This window comes from Alligator mississippiensis, chromosome 2 (assembly GCF_030867095.1).
Source record: "Alligator mississippiensis isolate rAllMis1 chromosome 2, rAllMis1, whole genome shotgun sequence".
Taxonomy (NCBI): Eukaryota; Metazoa; Chordata; order Crocodylia; family Alligatoridae; genus Alligator; species Alligator mississippiensis.
In genome coordinates this window covers 289,648,064-289,672,060 of record NC_081825.1, presented here as the reverse complement: position 1 = coordinate 289,672,060, position 23,997 = coordinate 289,648,064, and the positions used below count along the sequence as shown (strand labels likewise).

The 23,997-nt window shown below is 45.2% G+C and overlaps 1 protein-coding gene and 1 long non-coding RNA gene across 2 annotated transcripts; one reads left to right on the top strand and one right to left on the bottom strand.

Moving 5' to 3' along the window:
- Positions 1 to 1,139: 1,139 nt before the first annotated feature.
- On the bottom strand, positions 1,140 to 13,504 carry LOC106739050 (uncharacterized). The gene is made up of 2 exons (XR_009460309.1): positions 12,062 to 13,504; positions 1,140 to 8,460 (listed from the first exon to the last, which is right to left on the bottom strand). It is a non-coding gene; the product is annotated as an uncharacterized LOC106739050 (long non-coding RNA).
- Positions 13,505 to 13,815: 311 nt separating this feature from the next.
- CDCA4 (cell division cycle associated 4) lies at positions 13,816 to 23,496 on the top strand. Its single transcript, XM_006268014.4, has 3 exons — positions 13,816 to 13,952; positions 18,696 to 18,776; positions 20,896 to 23,496. Exons 2-3 carry the CDS (start codon positions 18,738 to 18,740, stop codon positions 21,649 to 21,651), a joined length of 795 nt encoding a protein of 264 aa, XP_006268076.1. The 5' UTR covers positions 13,816 to 13,952; positions 18,696 to 18,737; the 3' UTR covers positions 21,652 to 23,496.
- Positions 23,497 to 23,997: the final 501 nt, after the last annotated feature.

Sequence of the window (23,997 nt, the reverse complement as noted above, 5' to 3'; positions counted from 1 at the left end):
CACATCAGCTGCAATAAACTAACCAGGAATTATAGGATCATAGGAAACTAGGGCTGGAAGGGACCTCATTAGGTCATCTAGTCTAGCCCCCTGCTCAAGGCAGGATCATCCTAGCCAAGTGTCTAACCTGCTTTTGAAACCTCACTCTCTGCTTACTTCAAGTGAACTCAGTGGCCAGAGAAGATTGGAAGAACTAGAAATGAAGTCACCTACAGCAGATGGCCTGACTTTCCTAATGTACCTGTAAGAGTGACCTCTACTTTTCACATAGTGTGGCTTTTTTTGTCTTCCCAGTGAGAAAGATCAATGTATTTCCATCTGGTCTGACATAGTAAATGTGAAACACAAAAACAGGAAATGTTGGTTGTAGCTGTGTTCTTAGTGTTGCCCTTGTGGGGTCAGGCCAACACTCAGGATCTCAATATTGTGCTGTTAGACAGGAGGGCATGGTGTACAATTGCACATGCACACACTCAAAAAAATCAATTAGGTGCATACACACACACATACACTACCAACTCAGGCACATCCACATCCAAGATTACCAGCCTAGGCACATGCATACCTATCACCAATTCAAGTACCTACACACACCAAAAATTAGACAACAATCAGTTGTCAATATCCACACACCCAATACACATACACAGATCACTAATACGCATATCACACACACAATGACATATGTCTATATCATATATATATATATATATATATATATATATATATTCACCAGTTCACACACAAACCACCCACATACACACAGGTGAGTTCCTAACTTGGATGGTACAGTATGCATGTGTGTGTTTGGGGTACTTAGGATACCTGAGTGAAGGTTAAGGTGAGAGGGAGTTAAAGTGTAGGGAGTGAAAGTTGACAGAACCAGAATTAGAACCAGTGGACTAGAGAGAAGCTGGCTGAGAAACTGAAGCTTGGGGTTACTTAAGGTTAAGTGGCCCCAGGGTTACCTGAGATCACTGGTGCAGGGGAAGAAGCCCAGTGGCAAGGAGGAGACAGCCAGGAAAGAGAGAGGCAGAAACCTGGGAGCTTGGGGCTGGAAACTAAGGCAGACAGCTGGGAGCTTGGGGCTGATAAGTGGTAGCAAGGAGGAAGCAGTCAGGAAACAGACAAAAACCCAATTTGGGGTTTCAAAATAACAGGTTTATTAACCAGACAACACACTACACAGCCCCATGAAATTATTGGTTCACTCAGACACACACACACAAGCACTCACAATGGTAGCAAGAGAAAGAGACTCAGTGGAAGGGCTGGAGTCCAGGTAGGGAAGAAAAACAGAGTCCAAGTCCTTGGTTGAAGAGAGGGTGGGGGTGATAGCTACCTATCCAGGCTGGGAAGGGGTCTTTGTCCAGCAAGCGTTGTCCAGAGGGAGTCACCGGCAAGGCCCCTGGGTGGATAGGTGTTGTGGTGCTGGTCCTGATGGAGAGGGTGTCCCACTGGGTCTGTCTTCACTACCCCTTTTTATGGGACAGACTACCTATGACCCTAGTGACAGGGGCATGCCCAGGCAAGAGTCAGCCCCTGGTGTACTGAGCAAGTGCACTCCTAGGTAAGGACATGCAGTTTCAGGTGTCTGTGATGGTGGGTTGACTGATTTCTGCAGCAGTCTTTGTCTTCCAAATCTTGAGCCAGGGAGGGTCAATGCAGGGTGATGGCTGGGTCATCAAGTTGATGGTTTGGTCATTGAGAGGGAGCTATTTTTAGACCTACTGACATTGTCTCACAAGCATCCTCATTCATCCCCATTCATTCAGGAACCAAGTTACATAGGAGGGGTAGGTGTGAGTCATGGGTTACAACATACTTACACAGCAGGGCATGGGGACAAGATAGGAACAAGATGGGAACCTGACACACAAAATGGATACTTGACATCACGCATGCCAACCCACACTGCAGGCCGAAATCATACAATGTTAATATGAAACAATAAAAATCAATGCACAAATTATAGGAATACAATGTAATACAATATAAAACAATAAAAATCAATACAAACATAACAGAATATTATTTACAATATAAAAACGGACTTACTACAATAATACCATACAAGAACTTAGCTTAGCCTACCTAGTACTACTTATAACCACTTATAAGGGATAGAAAGGGCAGAGAAAAAGTCAGAAATGGTTAGGGAAAGGGGAGGGAATGTATTTTTTTTTTTTTAAAACTGGGGGATTTGCTACATCAGGACAAAGGTAGGCAAGGTTCTTTGGGCAGATGTGATATCTTTTATTAGACAGACTAAATAGTTGGAAAAAATGGTCTTTGCAAACTTTCGGGCACAGACGCTCTTCCTCAGACATTGGGAGAGCAGCAGAGTCTCCCAAATATCATCCCAAATATAACTGTTTTGATATGCAAAGATGCCAATGGCTATTGCCTGAGCATACTTGGAAGTACCTTGAAACTATTTAGCTGATAGATTTGTTGTCAGCTTGACTACCAAATGCACTTTCCCAGCGAAAAAGAACTGATTCGTGCTTCATTTAATGCAGTGCACATGGCCACGAGAGGGCACCACAACCCAATCTATTTCATCAGTGGTCACACTGGATCTCTCAGCCATGGAAAGAAAAAGCATGTCTCTCAATTCTGCTCTGCTTGTTAATTCAAATTTGTCAGATTCCATGACACAGATCTTCCTCACTCAAAAAAAGGGTGGGCATGGGTGTGTGTGACTGTGGGTGTGTGTGGGTGGTGTGGAAAGAGAGAAAAGCAAGAAGACAATTTTAACCTGTGCTTCACCAAAGATGTGTCAGGTATTCAGGTTGTAGCTGTACTGGTTTCGAGCAAAAGGCAATCAGGACTCTTAGTAGAGATGATATCTTTTATTAGATCAACAAGATTTTTGCAAAAAATTCTTAAAAAAAAAATTTTTTTTCTTAAATTGCAAGCTTTCGGGCACAAACACCCTTCATCAGGTGTTTGTGCCTGATGAACACCTGATGAAGGGTGTTCCATTCAATGTCTGATGAAGGGTGTTTGTACCCAAAAGCTTGCAATTAAATTTTTTTTTTTGCAAAAATCTTGTTGGTCTAACAAAAATATCATCTCTACTATGAGTCCTGATCACCAGGGATGTTAACTCATGTCTCACAGGGCTGTATGGGAGAAAGCAAATCATGATTTAGTTAAAAAGGAGAGAAGCAAAACTGAGATATGCATTTGTTTCTAATATACAAGTTTCTAAGGGCTGGAGAGGGGGGTTGAAGGGAGAAGACAACTCCAGCACTGCAGAATGACTGGTTTTGGTGATGTCCCATAGGAGATAATGCTCTCCACCTCTGAGCCTGTCAAGACCAGCCGAGCCATGTGTAAGGTGGAGTTGAAAGATTTATGTATCCAAGGCAGTGGCTCTCAGTGTTTCCTCTCGCTGGTTGTTTTACAACAGGAAAGGATGTCAAGACCTCCCTATTTACTATACAAGGGACTGTTGTGATTGTAACCCAGCAGGATCTGTTATAATTGCCAAGGGAGGATGCAACCTCCAGTCCGCAAACCTGCAATTGGAGGCATTTCTACAGAGCCCATCACCTTTGGTATCTAAACTCTAAACAACCACTGAAAGAGTATCTCCCTCCATACATACCTGCATTACTGCTCACTACTGCGTTACTAAGTCTTGTGATGTTTATTTCAAGTTTCATGAGATTCAGTGTTGTTCTTAAAGCCCCGGCTGCTAGACTTTAGGGAGTGCATGAAAATATCATTTTTCAGGTTTTATAAAAAGGTATTTCTAAGCCCTCATTTAAGGGAAGCTTGGACATGTGGCCAAAGTGCAGCTTATAGGCTCAGAAACCAAAGGACAAGTAAAAAGAACTTAGTGTACAGACATTTAACTCAAACTCATCATTTTTTTTGGTCTGATTTCTAGCAGTTAGGATGGACAATACTGCACTAACTGTCCCTTTGAAGATTTTTTTTTTTGCATTGTGCCTTTCACAGACAGAACTTCTGGAAATGGCATTACACCGTTTGAAACACTGACTCTGAAAGCAGAACAGTGCTCTGGAATCAGCCTCTGAGCAGGACGAAACAAAAGCTGTAGAGCAGCAAAGGGCCAGAATCCAACCAAAGGTCTAATGCCAGAGTCCCAGAATGAGCATGCAATAAAGGACCTATTTCACTAACCTGTACCTGCTACAGGCTGCTTTGTTCTTATGGGATTGGTTGTTCCCTAAAAAAAGCAGAATTGGCTGCAGAAAGCACCTTTGTAGACGTAACACAATCACATTCATTTATAACCAATCGACTCCTTAGAATGCAACAAAATACCTGTATTACTGCAAAGACAGGAATACCTTGTCAGTGCCAGGCTGTACATGGGTGTTATTAAATAGTAAATGCTTGGTTTCTATAGCAACTGTCATAACCCTCCCCCTCGTTTTTATGCTGTAGTATTAAATACATTTTATGGGCTGCATGGTATGCAAATGTCAATGATTTCAAAATACATCTTTAAAGAAAATCCCCCATACGAAGTTAAGAGTAGAGTTCCTGAGTTATTAAAAGTCTTTCTAATGCAATGTTTTTGCAACAATACAAGAAGCCTTTTCCCTCACCATAATAAAACATGACTACTGGGATGATCCAGGAGAGTGCTTAGAAGCATTAAAAGAAATCTGTAAACAGCCTGTAGTATTTCTATGATGACAGAATTGTGTAATGCGCCGGTCTTTCTGACTAGTGCTGTGTAATGCACAGATCTTTGTTGATTCGTATTGTGTAATGTCACACTCTCCCCACTACCCACCTCGTGAACTACAGCTTCAGCAAACAGCTATCAAGTATAGATAAGAACCAGCACCCAAGGGTCCTAAGCAGGGGCTGAATCTCTCCCTGTGCAGCTATCGGAGGACCTCTGTTAGCTGACAGCAGTGAGGTTCTTATTCTCAAGGCAGACCAGCATGACACGCTAGCAGGTTGCTTGTGCCAGTTTACATGTACATCATAGCTATTTTTTTCTAAACTCTTATCCTGCTTTCCCTGGGCTTACACCCCAGTGGTTTTATACCAATATTCAGGGGAAACAGATGTCTTGATCCCTTCTTGTTTGTATAAACTCTTTCGTTGAATCCTCATGGCCCTAAACACCACAGATAAAGTGTTAGAAAGATAAGTGTTGAGGTGGAACCACCTCAGAGAGCTACTAGGGGAAGCGGGGAAAGCACAAGGAAATAATCAGTCAACGCGGTTTGGAAGGACTTGAGAAGAAAGAGATAGTATGGATAGATTTGGGGATGGGGACTGAAGAAAGAAATGTATTTTATTCAATTAATGTAGCATGTGAGACAGAACCTGCTGCTATGCTGTTGGCACTAACCCGATAGACGAGCTAACAGGGCAGTCTTACCCCTTCTTATAACCAGTATCTGTTATTGGCCTTTACTCTCCAAGACAGACCCTATTTGCATTGATGCAGCCACCTTGTGCCAAATTCAGTGCGTCTCTGGCACACTACAGTGAATGGGGTTTTTTCAGCCCAGTGAATGACTTACTCCTCTTCCAGGGATGCAGGTTGTAGTGGTATTGGTCTGCAGGCACAAGCCACGAGTTCGGATTCCTTTTGCCTTTAGACCAATATGGCTACAACTTGCATCCCTGGACCAGCCATATGGAAGAGATCAAATTTAGTCACTTTTTAAATGAAAACTTCATAATTTTACAAGAAGAAAGTAAATTCACCACCTTTTAACTTGAAAGCTGACACCCCAGCTCCTATTGTACCTATTGTTCCAACTAAACCTGCATGTTCACAGAGCTCAAAGCTGCCTAAATACAAGAGAAATTCCTTGCCCAGAAGAACGCTCTATCACCCCACTCTCCTGAGAAATATGAAAGATCACCACCAGAAGGAAACATAATTCAACATCCTGCTTGACACCAGACAACATTGAGGTAAATAGGCTGCTCCAACTTTTATTTGAGCCTAATTTGCACCAAATGACCTATTCCAACCAGGAGATCTTACAACACCTTCAGCTCTCCTGTGAAATATGAATTTTCATTTCCACCTAAGAGAAAATTTACAATCTTCGCATTCTCCTATGCTGGAGGAAAGGTGTGTGTGCCCAAAAGCTTGCAAATAAAGAATTTTTTTTTTAAATATCTAGTTGGTCTAATAAAAGGTATCACCTTTGCCACAAGTTCTGATTCCTTACTCCTCTTCCAGGTCTTTTAGCTATAGACCTGGTTAGACCATTGCCCAACACCAAGCTCCATCAGACATGCAAATGAGCAGTCATGTTCAGAGTTGTCTTCTTCTTGTCTGGGGCCAGGGCCACTGCCCCATTTTTGGGGCCCCCTGCAAGATATAGTTTTGGGGCCCCCTGATCCATCAAAAAATCAAAATTGCAGTTAATTGTGGTATAAACTCACTGAAATAGAATAGTTGGGGCCGGGCTGCATGCTCATGGGCTGCACTGTGGGGGGCGCGGGGTGGGGGCAGCATGTGCTAGGGATGCCTGGGTTTCCTCCCAGGGCAAGACAGGAGAGGAGCCAGGGACTCCTCCCCCACTCAGCTGGGAAGAGGCTCCCTGCCTGCATTGAACCCTTTAAACATGGCACAGGCGGCAGGGGGCAAGCGGGACACGGCCCCTTGGCTGCAGGGCCCCCTGCACCCGCAGATTCTGCAGGATAGAACGGGCCGGCCCTGTCTGGGGCTGAAGGACCACGTCTGCCCTGAGCTTTCTGGTTATTTTTTTAAAGACACCAAAAGCCTGACCTGTGTCTTTGAAACCCCTTTGACAGAACGAGCAGACAGCACCATAGGCTTCACAGTGATCCTCATATATGTGTCCAATAAAGCAGGGTTTTGGTAACATATTTGCAGTGGTTTAAAGCATGTGCATAATAGATTTAGTAAGCACTAGTGAGGCTTCTCACATTTTATCCAAGTGTCTAGGTTTTTGTGGCTCTGGTTCCACTGGCTTCTCACGTAGCTCCTGAGTCCATCAGGACTGAGCCACTGGTTTAGAGCAATTGAGGCCTAGGGAAAATGCGGTTGTAACAGGGCCTCTTTCCTGAAGCACTGCTGTGTTTACTGTCCTGCTCTAGTTGTTCTTCCACCTAGTTCTGGATTCTTTAGCCTGAGCCTTGCCATGGGAAGAGATAAGTCTGCAGAAGCCGGTCGGGATTGTTTCATAATATTGATAGCAATTATTAGCTATTACTAAGGCAATCCAAGTAAGCCAGGGAAGGTTTATAGAATAAAATATGCCATCAGGCACCTTCCTGGTCTCTTGTGCAGCCCAGTTAAACAAAGGAGGCATGAAAACAAATCCGAGATGCATTATTCAAACTCTGTTGCTGTCAGAGCAAGGATACTTGTCTAAATAGACTAGTCTGCTCCAGTTTCTATGTAAGGATGAGCGGAGCTGCAGAATAGCCCACTGGAGAGCTCTTTACCCTGTCTGTAGGCACAGACGGTTTGAGCCAGGTACTTGGTTGCAGCCCTGCCTGAAACTTAGTTCCAAAACAAAAACTTGCTTCCTACTTTTTGGGGAGGAAAAGAAAACCTTCCAAATATACAGCACTGCTCCTACAGACAAATGTGCTTTAAGTCTCTGAATGCTAATACTGACTTCACTCATTAACAAACTAGAGGCAGCCCATGTGCTTAAAATTAAGTTCATGTGTAAGGGTTCACAGGCTGGGGGCCTCAATGAATCTGCTGCTTGAAATAGTAACTCTATGTGGGTGAGTTGCTTCCAGATTTCTCAAGGGACTAGTAATTGTGTACCAACTAAGGCCCTACTTCTGCAAATACTTACAAAGATAAAGACCTTTACTCATCCAAGTAGTTCTGTTGAGCTAAACAGATGTGCAATTTAGTCATGCGAGTAAAATCACTTACATCTGTGGTTGTAAGACAAGGGCCCGCATCTTTAATTTAGCACCCAAAACTGAAACTGTTTCACTTCAGCAGAAAAAGTTTTGCTAGTCTGGTGATGTGGCAGGAGCTTGAGCGGGTGCATTTGTATTTACATTTGTTATTATACCTATTGTGATAACAGGAAGAAATCCCAGTCAGAGTCAGGTCACTGTTTTTCAGATCTTTTTCAGCCTTTGCAGGTTCCCAAACCTTTGTTCAATGAAAAAGATCATGGCTCTCTCTCTCCCTCTAATATGCACTGTAAAAAGAAGGATATGTCTCAGCTTCCCAAGATCGCTGCCAAGAAATAAGCCTGCCCATTGGCTTCAGTTTCACATGCTGGAAGAACATCACGTGATCCCCATTAAAGCAGTGCCAGGAGCGCTCAACCCCGCTCCCAGGAGCACACCCAAGACAGAGATCCTAAGAGCAGCCCCAAACATGGCCCCAACTGTGACTAGATGGTATTTTTTTACAAGAGGCAAATGCAGAGCAGGAATGAGTGGGACTTATTTCCTGGCTGTGTCTCTCGATCACCATGCAGTAAGTACAGGCATATCCTAGGAGTGAAATCAAATCAAAGAACAAAATCAATGTTAGCCCTATATAATGAATTTGTCTTTGCAGAGGTTGACCGTATACTTGGCCTGAAAGAGCAAGAGGACGTGTGGAGACAGGAAGGTGACATTTTCTTGTAATAACATTGACACTTCACAGCCCTGATGTCCCTACCCCTCCCGGGGGTTGCAACCCACAGTTTGGAAACACTTATAGGTGAGAGTGACTTTGCTCCCAAGAGCCATCTCATGACCCGAGGAAGCATTAGCAGATCCAGTTTTAGAGCAGGTTGAAGGAACACAGGGACCTCTGATTTTGTGTTATTGTTTGTACTGTGGCGGAGTTAAGAAACCTCCTCCACGGGCCAGGACCCTTTGGTGTTAGAGGTTGTACAAGCTAACTCGAAACGTTGTCCCTTTTACTAAGAGCTATTTCTGGCCCTGCCTCAGTCACCGAGCTTCCTGTTAATTTTTGTGGTTTTAGAAACATTATAAACATCTTCCTCTCCCCTGCTGCCATATGAGCGTCTCACCAGAACAGGCAACGCTGTTGTAAAGACTAAACTGAGTGGGACTGATTTGTCAAGAGGGGGAAAGCAACAAGGAAGGAGGGCACTGGGGAGGCTACAGGCATTCATCTGAGCTAACTAACATCTCTGTTCCCTTCTCATGCATGCAGGTCACACAACCCAGCAGAGGCTAGCACCGAGGGAAGGGGGAAGCCAAGCCTGCTGTTTGCAGAAGGCAGGGTACATACACACCTTTATAAACTAACTAAATGAGATCTGTATAGAGCATGAGCTTTTGTGCACCCAAGTTCACTTAAACGCAAGCGATGCAGGACAGCCAGTGCTCACACGAAGCTCCTATAAAAAGGCATGGGTGGGGAGTGAGGACAGCAGAATCAGCTGAGAGTGCAGTTCCCATAGCCTAGCACAGGTTAACACAGGGTAGGAGAAGCAGCTTCACATGGCATGGCATGGGCAACTGGTGCATCCCAAGTCTGGCGGGGCATCAGATCGCCGATGGGGGGCCTAGCAGCCGATTGCCAACCGGGGGGGGGGGTGTCCCCTAGTGGCTGATGCACTTCCAGTCTGGCCGGTGCACTTCCAGTTTTGTGGCTGGCGCTTCCAGGGGGTGCACAGCCAATCTCAGGAGGTACGTGTGCACCCATGTGCATCCCCTATGCGTCACCAATGTGGCATGCAATCAAACACTGGCATGCATCTACCAAGGCATCTCGAGCAAAACTAAGGATGTCATCCTCCTGCTCCACTTGGCCTTGGTGAGACTACAGCTGGAGTACTGCATCCAGTTCTGGGCGCTGCACTTCAGGAAGGATGTGGAGAAGCTGGAGAGAGTCCAAAGGAGGGCCACGTGCATGATTAGAGGTCTGGAGAGCAGGTCATATGAGGGGAGGCTGAAAGACGAGGGACTGTTCAGCCTGGAAAAGAGAAGACTCAGAGGGGACTTGGTGGCAGCCTATAAGTATATCAAGGGTGTACATCAGGGCCTGGGGGAGCATCTGTTCACCAAGGCACCCCAGCGGAAGACAAGAAACTATGGGCACAAACTGATTGAAGATTGCTTCAGATTGGACATAAGGAGAAACTTCTTGACAATTCGAGTGCCGAGGGTCTGGAACACTCTCCCCAGAGGTGGTACAGTCACCTACCCTGGAGAGCTTTAAAAAATGACTTGACGCCCACCTTGCTAGGGTCATCTGACCCCAGCAGTCTTTCCTGCCCAAGTGCAGGGGGGCTGAACCCAATGATCTTGTGAGGTCCCTTCCAGCTCCTAACCTCCATGAATCTATGCAATTCGCACAGTATGCTGGGATTTGCAAAAAACAGCTCTAAGCTGAGCCTGTCACCCACTCAAGCTGATGGGAGGAGGCAACTGTTCCTGTCTCAACTGCTCCCTGACCTGTGCAGGAGAAGGAAGTAATACAATGATGCCCCCTTGGCATGACATGTTTTATAAATGTTTTTAATGCTAAAAATATATTCTATCCTTTTACCCACGCAGTAGGGTTTCTGTTGGCTGTCAAAGGTCATGTATCTTCCCAGGACATATCTGCAAAGTGGTCCTTACAACCTCACACCCAGATCCATTTATCACTGCTGGCCAGTTCCGGTCTGTCGCCTATGCTTAGTGTCAGGCCAGTTGTGTCTTGTCTCTCGTGTTTTCTGGGGTTATGAAAGTGTTTTCTCGTCACCTTTAGAATCCTTTGTCATTTCTCATCATTGACAATAAGTGTTTTTTCATTCCTTTTTCTTTTTGAGCAGGAATAGAAAGCATCACAGTTTCCGTTTCCCCATCAAGTTGCTGAACAGACATTTCTCTGTCATGTTTGCGCTATGCTTTGTCTCCTACTCTCTGCCTCTATTTTAGTCAGTAATTCTGCTCTTGTTAAAAGTTCACCTCAGTTGTGGACATTATTTCTGCTGATGTATGCTCCTAGCATGAAGTGTCTGTGTAGGAAATTAACAGGCTAGACTGTTTTTGACACAATCCTTTTGACACTTTTCAGTTTGGTTTCATGCACTGAGTGGGTGGGTGAAAAGTATTAGTCTCTGGTTACAAGCTTAATGTTCTTTCTGTGAAAATATTTTTGTCTTTTGGGAGATGGTTTACTTTCTAGTAAATCTGTTCTTTTGGATGGATCTTGAGAACTTTATTTTTTAGAACGACCAAGCCTTATCTCACCTTGAGTACACAACTGCTGCAGGAGTGACTTCTCTCAGCCGCTAACTCAAGAGATGGGTTGTGGGGATTTTTCTTTTTTTCTGCCCATACCTTAATCAGGTGCGTAATCAGGTGCTCTGAACAAATTCAGAGTATTCAAGAGTCAAAATTTCTACTCATTTTTCAGGCTGCTGATATAACAGAAACTTACTAGTTTCCCCATTTTGCTGGAGGACTTCTTGGAAATCTGAAAATGTCAAGACCTGATATTTCTCATTAGAAGAAAAATCTTGTCAGGAAAAGTTGTCGGTGCTTTTATTTCTGTTGTGTAAAACAACAAAAGGCCTAGAACGGGTTGGCAACCCCCAGCACAAGTACCAGAGCATGGCATGCGAGGCCATGTTGCCTGCATGTCACAACTTGCCTTGGCTCTGAGCAGCTGCCGCTGGCCACGCAGCCGGGGTTGCTCACAGCAGGTGGCAGGGAGGCTGCGAGCCCTGCTGCGAGCAGCCCAGGCTCTGTGGCAGGCAACTGCTGCTAGCCATGCAGCCTGGGCTACTCACAAAAGGCAGCAGGCCGGCTGCAAACTGCTGCTCTGAAGTCTGTGGAGCCCTGGCCCAGCTCATTGCTGGCAGCAGGTGCAGACATACCTCTAGGTGGACAGTGGGGAGGGGCAGGGGCATGGCTGTGCTGCCAAAACAAGGATTGGGCCCCTCATGGCTTCCCCACCACCCGTCCCTGGCATGCCAGCATCTTATAAGTCAAAGGGTGGGGTGTTTTTGGCACTCCAACCAAAAAACCGTTGCCAACCCCTGGCCCAGCCACGTTTTTTCTTTGCATCTTACAGTCCCGACTTTGCAGAGAACCACATTGCTGAAATCAGCAACAAAACTGCGTGCACAAGGGTCGCTCTTACCGGGCTCAGTGCAGGATCGTCAGGACTATAAGTACTTTGCAGGTAGGCCAGAAGGAACACGTCTCTCCAGATCCATGGCAGCGTTAACTCTGTGGTATCATGTTCTTTTCTTTTGGAGTTCTGATTTGTAATTCTGCACCACGGTGGGGTAAGAATAGGGCTGGTTAGACAGAGCCACATGTGAAAGCTCTGTGGCACATTGCAGTGTTCAGCCGCCCCATCTTTTTCCCAGCTGCTGCTAATTTGACTCCCCTAAACCACTGTTATTTTCTCCTATCTCCACCTTTTGGCCTGTAGTTCCCACACCTACTAATCTAGCTTATTTCTTGCTCCTCCTCAATTCCTCCACTCCTCTCTTTTCATCATTTCATTTCTCTCTCCTACCTCCCTGGGTTGCAGATCCTCCTTATGCGATGCCGAAAGCCAGACACAGCTACTAAGCTCTTCTGCGGCTGTGGGGAACAAACCTGACATCCCTTTCTTTTTGAATCGGAGACATGGAGAAACGTACGCTCGCAGGGAAAGGAACCGAGCAAGCAGCTGTGCGCCAAGAACGAGCTGAGTGTTTCCAGAGGTCTGGCAGCAGCAGCTGAAAACCATCAGACATTAGAAATGGGTCGGTTCAGCTTCACAACACAGGAATGGTGCGTACGAACCAATAACGAGTTCTGCCAGTTGTCCTGACGCAGGACATGGGAGCAGACGGCAGCGCCTGGGCCACGTGGAAAGATCGGAAGCGATGTGGACAGCGAGGAAGTGCTCCTGGGGGTCCAGGAGGGGAGAAGGGAGCCTGGACAACCAGGAGACGATGGACAAGCGACCTATAGACATCAACGGTGGATGGAGGACGAAGGCACACAGGAGACCGGAGCTGAGGATGATGGAGGAGGCAGCCAGGGGCCTGTTGCGCTACACTGCCCTGACGACTACTGTTCTTTGTCCTGCCGGGATCGGGGGTCGTCTGCCCCCCCGGGAGGCCTGGAAGCACGTTTTTGCAAGAGCCAAGCGGATCTTTTCCGTCAGGGAACGACTCCAGGTGTGGGGGGCGGTTGGCAGAGACCCCACTGTCGTGATTCTCACTAGGAGACGGGGCAAATGTGGCAGCAGGTTCAGAGCATCCTGCCCTGGGGACGAAAACACCTCCGCCTGGAGCAGGGGTGCCTCCACCCCGGCCCACAGGCTGGATCCAGCACAAGGGATTCAGACGCGGCAACAGGGGGCCACAGCAGTGAAGCACCCAAGCCACAAGCGGCTGGACTGGCCTTGGGGTGCTGCCAAAGCGGGGTCGGGGTCACAGACTGGATCTGGCTGGGAGCAGCTGGGCCCGAGACGAGCGGGGGGAGTGTCTGTGTGCTGGGGGAATCCACGCTCCCACGACCCCATGAAGGGGGCGTGGCCGGAAAGCAAGAGGCCCCTCCCTCCAGCCGCCACGTGCTCTGGGGCGGAGCCCGCTGGAGTCCTGGGGGCGTGGCTCTGGCTGCCTTTTGAAATACCTCATCCCTCCCTCCAGCCAATGGCAGTGGGGGGGCGGGCCTGGGTACCATAGTAACCCAACCGCCAATGACGGACGGTGTGGTGGAGGGGGGGAATGGCTGAGTCCGCTAAGGAACCGGTCAGCCAATGGCAGGCCGGGTACCGCGCGGCCGGTGCTGCGTAGACAGCAGGCAGCCAATGAGCGTCAGCGCTCGCCTGCGGGCGGGGCCCGCCGGAATCGACTCTCCCCCAGTAGCAGTACGGGGGCGGGCCCCTCGCTCCTTTGTGGGCTTCGACGAGAAGATGGCGGGCGGGCGGAGGCGGAGCGAGGTGCTACGGTTGGCCCCGCCCTCCCTCTGAAGCGCGGAGCGGGCGGCGAGGCGGGAGCGTGGCTCCGGGCGGCGGCGGCGGCGAGGCGGTGAGTGGGGCTGGGCTGGGCCGGGCCGGGCCGGGCGGGGCGCGGGGCCGGGGTGGAGCCCCCGAGCAGCGGAGCGGAGGAGCCCGGCGGGGCGGCCGCGGCGCCCGCAGCGGAGTCAAAATGGCGGCGCGTCCCGCTCCCCGGGGTCTCGCGGCGGCGGCTCGGCCTGGCCCTTCATCCTCGCCCGGGAGCCGGGCCGAACCCCGCATTACACTGCGGATGTGTGTGTGCGTAGAGCGTGTGCGTGTGTATACCTGTGCGTGCACGCAGTGTGCGCGCGCGCGGATGTACACGCACGTGTGGGTGGACATATAAGTGCATGGTGTGTGTGTGGATGCATACGTGCGCATCTGGGTGTATACGTGCGTGGTGTGTGTGGGTGTATACGTGCACTGTACGCACGTGGGTGGGGGTGCGTGGGCGGGCGGGTGTATGTACGTGTGCAGGTGTAGGCATATGCAGGTGTGTGCACGCCTGCGCACAGGTGTACGGATGTATGCCCATATGTGTGTGTGGATGTACACAAGTATACAGCTACTCCTCACTTAATGTTGTAGTTACTGTCTTGAAAAATGCGACTTTACATGAAACGACGTTAAGCGAATCCAGTTGCGTCGCAGGAGTTGCGTACCAGCCGGCGGCGGGCCAACAGCGCTATAACCAAACGTTGCGCGACTTTAAATGCGTGTGCTCTCTAATAGATCAGTGACGTAATAACGAAACAACGTTAACAGGATGACGTTAGGGGAGGAGAATGTGTACACTCACACACTATATATATATATATATATATATGTGTGTGTGTGTGTGTGTACACATGTGTGCATAGCTAGGTATCATGTGCACGCGTGCGGGGGGCACAGCCCTCTGCAGGAGGGATGGCCTCTCGGAAGGGATTTCTGTTTGCCGGTTATTGCTGGCTCCTGTGGCCTCATTTTTGTTACAAGGTCACCTCATGCCCATGACTGGCCAGATATTGGGTTTCAGTTTCAGGAGAGGTAAAAGACTTGTTGTTATTATGAAAATGGATTAACTCAGCGAATGCCCCATCCGCATGCTACTCGTGTCAGGGTATTCTAGAAAGCTTCAGGTATCAATGCCCCGTGCGCTTCCGCATTATCAAGTTGTCCAGGAGACTGGCGGCAGGGTAATGAGAGGTAGTTAGTCCTGGGAGTCTGAAGGAGGCTGGTGCACCTTGTAGACGAGCAAAATCAGGGATGCATCCCTTTTATGAGCAGCCGCTCGCTTCGACCGAGGCTGTGGAAGGACATGCGGTACCGTAACAGGTGGAGAGTTTGGCAGGCAGGGACACATGGACGGCAGTTTGAACAGGCAAGAACGGCTTCGGTATGAGGAGGGGCTGAAAAGACTCCAACACCTTAGCTAGGATAAGACATCGTTCAGCAGGGATGGAGTAGAGCTCTCTAAAATTATGAATGGTTTGGGAAAAGGGAATAGGGAACGTCTGATCTCTTGCTCTGTCTCGTGACATGAGAAATAAGCCGCACTCAATTTAATTGGGTGCGGCTTATTTCTCAAGTTTTAAATACAAATTATTTTATTAATACGACACATGCTTGTGAAACTCATTGCCACAAGACGTTGAGAAAGCCAGTGGCATAATGAGGTCCAGAAAGGGTTTAGATAAAATTTATGGAGAGCATTAGTCCATTACAGCCTATTAAATACATTATGTACAAAACAGTCCATTTCATCACATCCTTCCAGCTAGCAGCAGTCCTAACTCCAGGGATGTTCTGATCCAAAGATGATATCCCTAACTATTGTAACTTATGCTCTTTCTTCTGAAGTTTCTGCTGCTTGCAGCTGTTGGGGACAGGATACTGGGCTAGATGGACTCTTGGTCTGATGCAGTATGTCGGTTCTTATTGTTCTTGTGACTTCTGGTTCTCACAGTAAGTGGATCAAAGAAGAGGAGGCTGCTCTTCCTCCTCCCTCTGAACAAGAGCAAATATTACTTTAAATTATTGTGGGAGACAAAATCTTAAACAGCCAAGCCGGCAACAGTCTTGTCCTCCTGTTACTGTCTGCATTTCTTGCATATCTGATAAAATAGCAGAGAAACCTGTTTATATTTAAAACAGGTGTCAGCATTAACACTTATATGTAGCATTTAAAAATACAGCAAGGCATTGGTTTGTATTTCCAAAGTTTTCTTTGCAGGTCCTAAGGACCAGAAGAAATTCTTAAAGAGAACTTAGTTTCTTCATCATAATTGTGTAGCAATGGGTAGAGTCTCAAACAAATTTCATTACCAGGGACTTCTCCTACTTTAATTAAAAAAAATGCTCATTCCAAGTGGTCTCATTTGTTCCTAGGCACAGATGTTTTCTGCCCCACATCTCTGGTTCTAGAAAACAGTGTTTAAGGCAGGGTTGGGTAGCTCCCAAAACGGGTGCCAGAGAGTGGCATGCAAAGGCCACTTGCACTTTGCTTGGCACTTGCACTTTGGGGCAGACAGCGGGGAAGGGGCCTGGGCTGCGCTGCCACAACAAGATCAGGCCCCATTCTGATTCTGCCACCATCGGCCCCTGGCATGCCAACATCTTAAATGTCAAGGTTGTGGGTGTTTTTGGCACTCTGCCTGAAAACAGTGCTGACCCCTAGTTTAGGGGGGTTTTTTTCTTGCTCTACAGAAAAATCCAGAACTGCACAGTCACATGCATTGGGCTCCTGCATTGGGTACCTGTTCCCTTCCCTCTGCATATTACTAAAGTTCATCTCCATAGTTACCACTGTCTTCTTTAGTTTCTAGATCTAATAAGGAGTCCTGCTCATGTTTGCTTATTATTGAGGCTTCCTTCTGTTCAGCAAGCCCTTTCATGTCAGTTTAATGTTTAGATGCTGACTGACCATGTTGGAGGAAAAAGCATGTATTCATTCCCAAAATGGTCAGAGATCTTGGTTCCACATTTTCAGATCTTTAGCATTTTTAATACTTATTCCTGTTTAGTTGGTTGCTGTTTATAAGAAGTTTTTGGTTATGTTTTAAGAATACTTGGCCAGTCTCAGGCTGCTGTACATGCTGTGTAGGTTCTCCAGGAGATTGCTTTTAGTGTATGCAATTGGTAGAAATACAACTAGTCAGAAAATGTTTCTCACTCCCATGGAATATTTAGAAATTTAGGGGCTGAATTCAGAAATTTCAGTTCTGAAATGCTGGTTTGATGTCACACGAGAGCTATAGTTCGGTCCTTCATACTCCAGTTCCCAAAGCCGTTTGGACTACATCTCCCATGATGCAATATTGTCCACCATTTGCCTTCGTCTGTAGGGAGAAGATTAGTTGCATGACTGAAATACATCTATGATGCCTCACTAGGGAGCCTAGCTGATACGAGGGTGGGAGTTTGAGTTAATCATTTGGTAGCGTTTCGGAATGCTTGGGGTTTGGACGAGCATATTTTCTTGTTTGGGCATTCTGGTTTTTTGGCCCCACACATTAGATTTCCTAGAGAAAGCAAATACAGAGAGTTTCCTTTTAGCTCAGTAGTACTCAATCTGCCTGCTCCCATGGGATGAGTGGTGTGGATCCAGTCCACAGGCACGCCAGCCCAGCCCCACATGTGGCTTGACCCTCCATGTCAGACGCGACTGCAGAGTGACTCCAAATGCCAGCACAATCTAAGACACAAGGGCCACATCATCTGGCCCACAGGGTTTCCCACAAGTCCAGTAATTTGGCAGGACGGGCATGGCAATTAACGCTGTCACTGCTTCCCTACCACCACATTTCCAGATGCATGGGGTGGCCCACAGGCTAGATGATGCAGTTTTGTGGGCTGGAGGTTGAACACCATTGTTTTAGCCGGATAGTTTTCTGTTAAATTGTTTTAAAGGAAAATGTTGACTAGCCCTAGTGAAAAGCAAATGAAGGGTTAAACACTAAACTAGTTTCTTTGTTACTGCCTTTCTAGTTGCTGTCTGTATCAGGTATGTCACTGAGCTGGTTCCCTGAATGTCTTCTGGAGTACAGATTTTTCTCCTGCCTGTCCCCCACCCCCCCCATATATAAATTAACCCTCCCTTCCCCCCTGATTCAGTCAGTCTGCTTAGAAGGCTGTTCAGCTATTTTCTGTGAAGTTTGTTTTGAAAGTATCTCTCTCTTTCTCCCTCTTTTTAACAGGAAAAAAGCATGTTTCTCCTCTGCTTATTATTAGTTAGATCTGTTGGCTTTCAAAGCGAATCTTAGTCACAAAATTTCCTATCTACCCCTGAAGGAAAACAGTCCCCCTCCCTTGTTTTCACAATCGATTATTTAATTTGCTTTATATAATGTTTTTTTGTAGACTGAAAGAAGTGAAAAACTCAGCTATGTTTTTCATTTTATTTTGAAGATGTGCCTTTTCCCCCCCTGTTTATGTAAGCTTTTACATGCTATCTAGTTCCTGTGCTTCTTAAACATTTTGTTTATTTTTAAATGGCTGAGGACCAGGGAAGCAAAGGGATGGATGGCCTGGTTATTGGGGCATTAGTTGTGGACTTGGGATGTTCTAGGTACTGTCATGTGCTGTCAGTGTGACCTGGGGCAAGTGGCTTTGCACCTCTACCTAAATGTAAATTGGGGAAAACAGTACTTTCCAGTGTCCCATGGGCATTGTAAGGATAACTACGTTCCAGATTGTGAGGTTCTTGGATGTACCAGAAATTTAAACTGGGAGATCAAGTTTTGCTGTTTGTCTCCTGCAACTGACTGATTTCTTGCCTCCTGCTGTCTGGTAGGTGGTGCTGTAACATTTGCTGTATGGACTCTTGTTCTGTAGCATGGGAGAAGAGGAAGGACTACGCCAAGCACAGTTGCTGGTATGTGATTTTCCTTCCTTAAGTGACAATTCGACAGAAATTGAACAGCCAGACACTATTTTATGATGTAGTCTATCAATTTGAAGGAGAAACAAAAAAAATGTAAAACATTAGGGGAAAACCCTAGCAAAAACTGACCTGAATGATGAGGATTCGTCATTTAAGTTTATCGCGGTTTGCTCTTGTTCCCATTTTTTAATTCTCATATAGAGCACATTAAGGTAGAGTGAGATTCTCTAGTGTTTGTTATTCCACATACTCTTTCTTATGGTGTTTTCCAGATATCATCTGTTTGAAAACCAACCTATGGGCAGTAAGGGCCTTATTTCTTATATAATAATAAGTTAATAATAAGCCTCAAATGTAAAGAAAGGAAGACAAAAGAGTTAAGGTGGCATACAAGCTTCGGTGGATAGCCTCAGTAGGCATCGCTTTCTGAAAGTTTACAGTTCCACATACAAGGGTCTGCATGAGGTCCATGGCTATAATAGAAAGTGCAGTAGGTTACAGTGAAGTGCCAGAGACCTGAAGTGTTGATGTAAGTACTCATGATCTGAAAGAGGTGCTAACAGGCCAATGATGCATTGGTTTTTTTTTTACTGAATGTGAAAAAAATTGCCTTGGATTTGTCAGAGCAGTGATTCCCAGGCCTTCCTGGCCCATTGGCAACAAGTAAACTGAGCAGGTACACTCTGCAGGTTACATCATGCATTGCTTTCTCCCTGTCACCCTAAAGAAACATGTATATAGAATGTAAAATTTCTTGTGGCCATGTGCCCCAGTTGAGGATCACTGACCTAAACAGCACAAGAACTTGAGAGGCTCTTAAATCTGCCACCTTACCATGTAGTTTTTAAGTCAATGAAGATGGTTGTTTAGCACATAAGGAGGAACCAATTAGTCATACATTGGTGGAATTTTGACTAATTAACCACTCATAAAAGGACACGGGGGAGGAAAGCTCCTTCAAAACTTATGCTCAATGTCCAATGGCAATCAGAAGAAAAGCTGAGGTTGGGGTTTACTCAGGGAAGTAGAGAATAGTATTGTAAAGGTCGTTGTAAAAATGATTCTGCAATTTTTTTTTTTACTTGTTTAGTTTGCTTGCCTCCATCTTGAAAAAAACAACAGATGTATCAAGGAGGCAATGATTTTTATTCAAGGAGATTTAAAACAGCATTTCTCAACCTGTGGGTCATGACCTAAAAGTGGGTCACAAGAGTATATGAAAGGGTTGCAAACAATCACAGAAAAACTTGGAAAATCCATAGGTTTTTCCTTTTAAAGGAGAAAAACATGGGAAATGACAGGTTTCCTCTTGTAGGCTGGCAGAGTTCCAGCTTGCCTGGGGCTGCTTGGGGCTGGGGGAAATGGGAGGAGGGTGATCATGCAGAGGGTACCACCTGATGTGCACGCACACGCATACTGGCAGGGAGCTGTTCTCTATGCTGCCTAGCTGCCATGAGTAAGTCTGGGGCGGGGGTGGTGGCATAGACAATGTGTTTTGGGGGTGGGGGGGGCACAGGTGATACATTGGGAGATGCATGCCCCCCTAGATTTGTGCACCCACACCAGGCATGGGACTGCACCCTGGCTGGGACCAGTACAGGCAGGAGCTGGCTCAGTGGCCAGGACCCGACGTAGGGAGGGCAGAACAGGGTGGTGGGACTGTACAAGGAGTAATGGATGGAGGTGATACCATGCTGCCCTCACCTCCACCCACTGCCACCACTCCTCAGGCTGTGACTGTACCCCAGGGAGGAGGTGGGGTAGTGGGCAATCTGAGGGGAGCAGCTGTGACCAGGCCATGGCAGCAGGGTAGAGCTGTGGCCCAGTGTGCAAGCAGCTGGCAGCAGGAAGAGGTGAGGGTAGTGCACCCTGTCCCCACAGTCCATAGACCTTTATACCTTCCTTAGAAATCTCTTGTCCCACACTGGCTTTAGGTGTAAACTCGTATGACAGTTTTGTAATGTTTTTAAGTTTCCAACTATTGCTTTGCTTTATTTTCCAAATGAAAGATTCTGAAACTTTTGTCACAGTTTTACTTGTGATTTCCAACTTATTAGGTCATTCTGTTGTGTTAAAGAGCCTCTTTTTTTTTGTTTTCCCCACATAATAGGACACAATGTTTGTGCGAGGATTAAAAAGAAAATGTTTTGATGGTGAAGAAGATATTGAAGGGACGCTGGCTGGTTTTAAAGCTATTCCTTCATACAATCTTCAGCGACAGTCACTTTTAGATATGTCTTTGGTAAAACTTCAACTATGCCACATGCTTGTTGAGCCTAATCTTTGTCGTTCGGTACTAATAGCCAATACAGTACGGCAAATCCAAGAGGAAATGACTCAAGATGGGACTTGGCAGATGATAAATACTCAGAATGCAGGGCACGCTTCCCTAGACCGCTTGGTTTCAACCGATATACTATGTCGTTCATCCAGGGAACAAACTGAGGGAAAGCACGGTCCAGGTTATAGTACCTTCCCTAAAGACTTTGAGGAGACCCAGTCACAAGATAGTTCAGAAATTATGTCAACGGTTTCTTCAGGACAAGCTCCAAGGAATCTGCAAAGTAACATGTGGGAAATGGAGAGCCCACAAGAAAATAGAGGAAATTTTCAAAAATCATTGGATCAAATATTTGAGACATTAGAGAACAAAAGCCCAAATTCTGTTGAAGATCTGTTTTCAGAGGTTGATAATTCTTACTACGACCTTGATACAATGTTAACGGGAATGATGAGCAACACCAAAATGGGACACTGTGATGTACTTGAAACATTTCCTTCTCAGACCACCACGAATTCTAACTCTAACTGTAAATCTGATCTTAATGAGCTTGACCACATTGTGGAAATTCTTGTTGAATCTTGAAACCGCTACCTATGTAGAAGAGAGAGAGAGAGCTCCTTCAAGGAAGTAAAGGACTTACGGAAACACTTTTCCCAATAGTTTATTCAAGCAAATCTGTACGTGTATTTTACAGAAATATATATGAGCACTTCATATTGCAAAATATTGTTAACTTTTAAAGTTAACATGCAGTTTGTAGTGTGAGAATTCTAGTTAATTGTTCGTTGAACTGTAAGTACATACTGTAAACATTTTTTTTTTAAGTTGGAGTCCAGGGTTTTCCAGATTGGACTCCCTTGCCCACCTTGTAGTTTTTGAAGAGTGTGTGTTCATTAAGAGTGTTGCTTTCATCATCATCTCCACCCTACCCCCACCCCCAATTCTAGAAAAGGCGAGAGTCGTGCAGAGTTTGAGTAACCAGATTTTTCTTTTACCTCCTGATTTTTGGACTAACACTTCCTATTTTTTAGAACCACCTCATTCCCTCCTTGTCTGCCTCCTTTGTTCTACCTGCTGTTGCCCATGGCTTTCAGAGCAGTATGCAGTAGTCACCATTATCCTAGCTAGCTGCTTCTGTCTTCTTCCAACAGTTTTGTTTCTTTAAATATAATTTTAAAGCATTTGTCAACATTTAGATTTTTCCAGCTATTTTCCTAAAATATATTTTTACTACAGATGTGCTATCAGCTGCTAATTTAGTAACTTTTGATCATAAATATTTGCAGTTGATGTATTTTTGAAAGACTTTCAAGAAGGGATTTGGTTTTTTTTACCATGAGCTACCTTATGTAGTTCAGCAAAGTGTATGTAAATATCAATATACAATTTTATACTTTACATTAAAATGTAAGCGCTGTTTTCATGATTCTGTTTTTATAGAGTAGTACTTTACTAAACTGAGGATGGTACAATGATGCTTTTTATACAACTTATACTTGAGTGTCATTACAGGGACAGCCCTGATCCAGCTACATGCAATTACATTTAATTCAGTTCAAACCATGTCTTTGTTATCTTCAGACCTAAATTATGTAGGGTTTTTATTTATGTGTATTTATATGTAAATGTCATCAAATGGATTGTTTATCACTGAAGTCTACCATCAAATATTTGTTTGTGGGAAAACTATCTTGCACTAATTACTATAAAAAGTGTTGCTAGGGGCCTTGAAATATCTACTAGTGTGTTCTAATGTCTTGTCTAAATTAGCATGCTCCACTCTTACCAAGGTTTTCTGGTCAGCTTATTTTTTTGAATAACAAGCAGTATATGGAACGTTGAATTGCATTTCATTTCTTTAAGGATGTTCACACATTCGTTTTAGAGTGTGTAATTCATTTTGTTTCTAATGTCCACTTTTGGAGGTGGATCAAATAACATGATTTTACTATAAGGTGGCTTCTTTTTTTAAAAGCTATTTTGTTGCTGGAACCTTTTGACATTGGCTGCCTGGGGAGCAGAGATTGCAGATAGTTAGGTTGTTTCTATGGAAGTGTATCAAGGGACCAACTACATTGTGAAAGGAATAAACTTTGCATTTAACAAATGTTTTGCCTTCCTGTAGGTGACCTGACCTACTTCATATTTCTATTTAGGATTCTCAAATCCCTGAGTAGTTAGTTCTAGGTACATTCTGGTTCCTTGCTTCCACAAGTTACCTATAAACAAATAAATGTCCGTCTTTAACTTACTGTTTAAGTGTTTTTGAAACAGCTGGTTGAAAAATAGCATTGCATAATTAAGTTTTCTAAACTTGGTAGATAGCTGCATATTTAACTCCATTATGTGTCAAACTTTGCAGTTTGTATAAGTGAGATTTTGTGAACTTTTAAAATATTTTTTGTATTAAACTTGGACATGAAGTGATCTTTATTTGCTTAGCTGTAAAACATTACTTCCATAACTCCAAGCTAATAGCAAGTTTATCTTAAATTAACAGGGTGATGTACCACATGAAAATGTGCAAGGAAAATGCATATGATGCAGTGAGATTGAAGCAAAAAAAAAGTACTGGACAGAATAATAGCGTGACTATTTAGGAATTTCTAAATGAGGACATTTCATTTCTATACAACACACTCTGGAAAACCTGTTTTTTGAAAAGCAGAATGAAGTGGGGGGAATCTTTCCTTGTAAATGACAGAGTGCTCTCCCATATAACCGTGCATACGAGCACTATAAGCACTGATTTACAACAGCTCTTTTTGGGAAAAAGGTGCATGTTTTATATGTGAGAGAATACTGTACTGGATCAGCAAGATAATTAAGAGCGAATGATGCAGTAGGTAATCTGGTAAGCAAAATACACCCGTCATCATCTTTCCTTCTCTTTCTCCTCCTGTTGTTTTTAAACTGTCTTTAAAACAA

Coding starts and splice junctions, on each gene's coding strand:
- CDCA4 (XM_006268014.4), top strand. CDS start 18,738: ATGGGAGAAGAGGAAGGACTACGCCAAGCACAGTTGCTG. Junction 18,777..20,895: donor TACGCCAAGCACAGTTGCTG/GTATGTGATTTT, acceptor CCCACATAATAG/GACACAATGTTTGTGCGAGG.